This window comes from Fibroporia radiculosa (genome assembly GCF_000313525.1).
Source record: "Fibroporia radiculosa TFFH 294 genomic supercontigs, scaffold1260, whole genome shotgun sequence".
NCBI classification, from domain to species: domain Eukaryota; kingdom Fungi; phylum Basidiomycota; class Agaricomycetes; order Polyporales; family Fibroporiaceae; genus Fibroporia; species Fibroporia radiculosa.
Window position 1 is genome coordinate 1 of NW_012133602.1, and position 5794 is coordinate 5794.

Sequence of the window (5794 nt, forward strand, 5' to 3'; positions counted from 1 at the left end):
CGACCGCAAGATCACGTCGGCATCGGGGCGATCGAATGGAGCTGTGGCCATTGTGGTGACTGGCTTTTCGAATGGCATTCTGACTCCAAAGAGATCAATCAAGTAGCTCGCATATCGTCAGGACATGAGCTTCAAGAAGGCAGACGTACTATATACTAAGGTGCGATATTAATTGATCTTGGCGTGAATCTGACGATGATATGTACCCGTCAGTGAAAGAGTGCGAAAGGTTGAGGTATTCCTACACAGCGATTGGTTGTATTCCCTTGAGATTCTGGTATACACGACTACTTGCGGTTGAAGGACGAGACCGAGGCGAATTCGAAGTGTCAACCGAGACTCTGCTCAAACTGGCACGAGGACCATCGATGCCGGTTGATGCCGGTCGTACAGATTCAAGTTCGACCAACTCGACCGAAACATACCGCAGGCTTGCTATATACTACATCCATGAAACTGGGAAATACAGCATGAACAACGTATGCTTTAGCTCATCAATTTTTCATGAAAAACCTCGGAGACGATAGGACTCTGAACGACTACCCAAGCTTTGCTTTGCACGCGACGTGCCTCCGCAAAAGTCCCGGGTAAAGTTAATTGAACAAAATATCTGTGCTAACCTACATCGAGGATGAATTGGATTAGTTTCGCTCGTAAGGATAATTGTCCAACCATGGCGGCCTACCTCTGAAATGACCTTATCCACCGCATCCTCGAATGCTGAGCAGAACGCGAGAACCTCTTTTATACGCATCATGCAGGAAAGACATCCCATTTCCTTCACTAAAAACGTGATCGTTTCCAGACGAAATGTGGATACGGATGGTTGTACTTCCAAGCATCGTTTGGCTCTGACCACGTATGATGAATACCATTTGGGACTTGCATAGCGATAAGAATTGCCATTACATGGACTCTTATCACACGTCACGAGGGTAAAGCTGGATGAAGCTTCCAGATCTTTACGTGTCTGGCTATCAAAGAACGATCTAGCTGCCTGGCCGCACCTTTTGTGAAACTGCAGTAGGCGATAGTAGGGTCCGGTCGGAACTGCCTCAAGTGCCCCCACGTATGTGTTCACCAAGTCGTTGTATGTGCGGGACAGGAGGCTTCTGGCCGAATGTATGACTTGCTCCTTCAAACCGCGGGAACACGCAAGGAGGTAGGAGCTGAGAGGATCGGACGCCACAAATTCCGACCATTTCGGGAGGAGGATCCATGAAACGCGTTGTAGCTGGTATTTGTTGGCCGCATCGAGCAAAGAGGGTAATGCAGCATTGTCGACGGAAATCGGTAGACCTGAAGGATAAATGAGCTGCAACAAGGGCTGCAATATGTTGCTGCGCTCGCTGATCTGGAGGATCCTTGGCCCACATGTTTCCTCATTATAACTAGCTGGGCCGCTCTCCGAAACTTGCTCTTGAAGTAAAGTAGTCCAGACTGGAGATGCAGACGTAATGATACTCTTGTGAACGCAGAAGCGCATGTTATCAGTGGTCACCATCACAACATCGGCGTCGACAGCATCGAATGGAGATGGAGCGTTGCGCTCCGTCAATTCCGTCTCCCTCGAAGGCCCCTTGGTAGCAATATTATGTTTTGGACGACAAAATACAAATACGGTGGAGTTGTTGACCCGCCGCTGATATTGCAAAAGTCGGTAATAGCAGCCTGCGGGCATGTCCTCCAGCTCGGGAACATAGGAATCTGTCACAGCGTTTTTCTGCACCGCCTGTCGAGCAGCTACCTTCGCCAAACGATCTAGCCCATGTCGTGCAGCGATGGCATACACACGCAGAGGCTCCGCTTGAACAAAGGTCTCCAGCATCCGCGTCGCGAATTGTTTGACAGTAATCATGTCATACTTCAACGCCGCGTCTAGGACAGAACGCGCCTGTTTTACCGTGGTTATGAGTGGAACGGCAACAGGATAACAAACTCGGAGGAGGATATCAAGGGTGGCACTGTCCTCGGGTACGTCGATTATTGGCCTATCGGTCTGATTTTCGTTATGAGGAACCGGCAAATGGAACATGTCCTCGAAGAAAGGCGAAGCCATCATGAGGATGTTGCGATGGACGTGGAAGTGGAAGTGGCTCCCGTTCGACGACCGAAGAATTACGTCGGCATCGGGGCGGTTGAACGGTGATGCCGCGACTTGATAAATTGGACCCTTCATACTGGGGAAGACAGGACGAGGAGTCAACGGTCTTATAGCGAGACTATTTCACGAACTGAGCGCACCTGTTTGCGCCGTATTTGAAAAGCGCCAGTTGGGTTACGAAGATAACTTAACAAACAACCTGCCAGTGGCCAACCTGCTTACTTCGCTCGCTGGAGGAACCGTAGGTCGGACAAGTTGAGTCGGGCTCAGGCGGACGCGGTCATGGCCACGGCCAGCTACAACAAGTAGATTCGTGGCGAATCTACAGGCTTCAACTCGGTAACGAAGGACGGAAATTCAAGTGAGGAACTGTGGTTAAACGAAAAAAAAAGGCTATATGATACATGACGAGCGTGAGACGTCAGTCAGGACGAGACATCAATTAGTGTAAAGAGCAAACGTACCGACGGACGAGTACAAGATGATGGCGATCACGACGAGAGCAGGGAGAAAACCCCTGGTCGTTGATGGCTGAGTAGGCGTTCATCCGCGGACAGGAGGCTTATTCAGACATAGGAGCTGTCCGACGCGATGGATAAGTGTTATCGCCCAAACGCGGCGGGCAGGTGTCGCTACTCGAACGCGGCGAGTAGGTGTCGCTGCTCTCGCGGAGAGCAGGTGTGGCTATCTGCAGCGGCAGACCGGTACGATGCCTGAGGCCTGAGGTCCACGGGTCACGGCTGCGTATTTAGGCAATTTCGTGAAAAACATTCATTTTTAACCCCATAAATAGGGTCATGATTGGCGCATTAGAACATTGAAGAGATCAAGATATATACATACTAGTCAAAAGCGCAATAAGAAGAGTACTTAACATTTCCAGGTGGATCGAAGCCTTATTCAGGCTGAACATTCACCACGCAACAAAGGAGTGATTTCTTCGTTATAATTTCGACGTCAGTGAAAGGCTCGTTTTGGAAGGTTGGAAATGCTTATCCAATTTCGTTGCAGCTACATTAAGTTTGATCGGACCCAAACCCCTCGCACATAATTTCGGTGGGATGCAAAGTACTTTTTTTTGTTTGGCGAGGCATGCAGCCATAAAATATCAAAGTCTGCGACTTCTCAGAAAGGGCCCTCCACAGCTACGACCCTTCCCTGGCGTGAAATTCGTTCTTTTGCCACGAAGTCTCATACCAGAATACTCTACCTCTCACTTGCGAGAAGGGTTCAGATCAGAATCATAGATCTAGACAGGATCCAGCACGGATCCAGCATATCAACGAAGTCGTCGGGATTGACCTTCAGGTTTTATCCTAGAATACTCATGCGCATGTTGTCGCCTGGCAAAGGGCGCAACCAGATGTGAGAAACGTTCCCATGTGCGCGTGTCTTTCGCTCGTCGAGCTCACGTCGTGCAGCTGATGCCAACGCGATCGTGGTGTCGCCATTAATATTCAACACCGTGTCAAGTGCATCCCTGCCCTGTGTCATCGGGCTTACTCTGACAAAACCTGGACGGATGCAGACCGTCGAGACCTGCTGAGTGAGCGATCGATTGCAGCGGTAAAATGGACTTTATCATTTACGCGTGAGTACTAGCCTCGATCACACTCATCTGCGCCGGAAGAGCCGAAGAAACTAAGAACGGACGGCAGCGTCGGAGACTACTGGGCTTTTCGACCACAAAAGCCAAGAGCGATTGTTGCGTCCCACCGCAGCTGCGCATGAACCGCGAGAAAAGCCCCACAAGGCCAGCGCAAGCCCGGAAAGCCCAGGACTCCAGAGGGAACAAGAGCGACCCATGACCGCCCAGGACGCAGAGAGGCCATATGCAGTGCGTCCGACTACTTACCGCGATCCGTGCGGCTTGGGGCTGGGAGCGTGCGCGCCCGACCCGTGCGCTGGTTCTAGAACATGAGCAGCACGCCGCCGCACGGCAGGCGGCAGGCGGAGCTTGGCACGCCCTCGCGCCGGAGCCTGTTGCGCACACAGCGACCAACGGCGAGAAAGAGCGCGACGCGGAAATCCTCGGCCTTCCCAGGTCGATACCTTGGCGATGAGATTCGGATCGGCGACGGTGCAGAACGCGCGGAAGAGCTGCACGGACGCTGCGCCCAGCCCCGCGACCTGGGCAGGCGAGTGTGAGTGCGCTGCGCACTGCGCACGGGCAGCTCTCGGGGGGTTGCGGAAGGGCGGCCGCGGCTTGGGATAACACAGCCGAGGTACTGCAGGGGCGCAGCTGCAGCTATCTGTCTGCGCCGCTGCTCGAGAGTGCCTTAGCACGCTGCGTGAGATCACGCTGTGAGGGTAGCCTGATAAGGGCATCATGGCGTTGTTGTTGGACATGCGAGCGAGATTGCGACGCCGCGGCGGGGCTGTCATTCTGTTTGCCAATAAGTAAGGGGGACTAGTGCGACCGGAGTGCCGACGGATCTAAATTGCGTCCCAGAAGGAAGAGACCGATACTAGTCTACTTCAGGGTGTGGCGGCAGTGATTCTGTGCGTCGGCCGCGAAGGGCGGCCTCGGCGATGCGAGTACGGGGGCTGGGCGGAGGATGACGGAGTGGGGCGGAGTAGGCCAGATTGCTCGCTACCTAAGAAGGAAGCTGTGGCAGCCGGCAGGGACGGGGGGCGTATGGGTTCCCCACATTATCCCCACAATTCTTGCACCCCAGATGTGGCGGCCGTCGCTACGAGGTCACGATGGGCCACAACGCCACTGCGGAGATGATGCAACGCATGCATCCGTGGGGCCAGTGTGCGCGGTGCGGGGAACGCGGGGGCTGGAGGCGATGCCTGTGCCGGGGCCATCAAAGCAGGTTGTCAGGCGGGATGGTGCCGTCATGATCCATCCTGCGTGGCAGTCGGTCGGTGCCCAATGCCCATGGCTGGAGCGGGCCATCGCGCACCAAGTGCCGTAAGCTGCGAGAGTGGCCGACGTCTGCGAGGCGGTCTGCTGGCCTGCCGAGTTGCGCCGACGGCGAATGTTACGAGAGGCGTCGGTGGTGCGCGGCTCACAGGACCAGCAGAGACCACAAAGCGCCCAGTCACGCGGGAGCAGGATCAGAGATGGGGGCGGGCGCATCGACGCTGGCAGCCAGATTGGGAAGAAAGCAGGAAGAGGGGGAAATGACTAATATTGTGGTGGGTCAGCGGGTGCAGATGGCTGCGAGATTGAGCTCAAGAGGGCTATGGCAACTGACGATCACCGGAAATGCGTTGCGGGCGGGCAGCGTGGAAGGAAACAAGGTCCGTGTGTGTCGTCCAGCTGGCACAGCGGCCGGAGTCAGAGTCAGATGATGGCGACCTGCAGACCATGCATGCATCGCAGGGTGGACCCAACATGCACGGAGGCGGATACGAGGGCGTCCGGGGGAGGGGATCTGGGCGACTGACTGAGCGATGAGCTTGGCTGAGACGGTCGGAGAGATGGGGGCTGCGGGATGGGCGCATGCAAAGTCACCCAAGTCGGACATGATCCGGACACTGCTCAAGTGGATGTTCCTGTCCCGGTGGGAGTCTCCCCGGCCGCGCGCTGCATGGAGCTACCTCGGCTCTTCCACGTCTCCCGGTCCGCACACTCACTCCAGCGCCCCCCACACCGCGAAAGAGAAACACAGAAGAAAAAAAATAAAACAAATTTTAGCCAGGGGCAAGGGGGATCGATGCTGAGAGGGGAAAAAAAAA

At 54.6% G+C, this 5794-nt stretch overlaps 1 protein-coding gene across 1 annotated transcript; it reads right to left on the reverse strand.

Moving 5' to 3' along the window:
- Nucleotides 1-593: 593 nt before the first annotated feature.
- Nucleotides 594-2179, reverse strand: FIBRA_08619 (uncharacterized protein; the record flags this gene model as incomplete). The annotated part of the gene is made up of 2 exons (XM_012330255.1): nt 594-620; nt 686-2179. 2 exons carry the CDS (start codon nt 2177-2179, stop codon nt 594-596), a joined length of 1521 nt encoding a protein of 506 aa, XP_012185645.1.
- Nucleotides 2180-5794: the final 3615 nt, after the last annotated feature.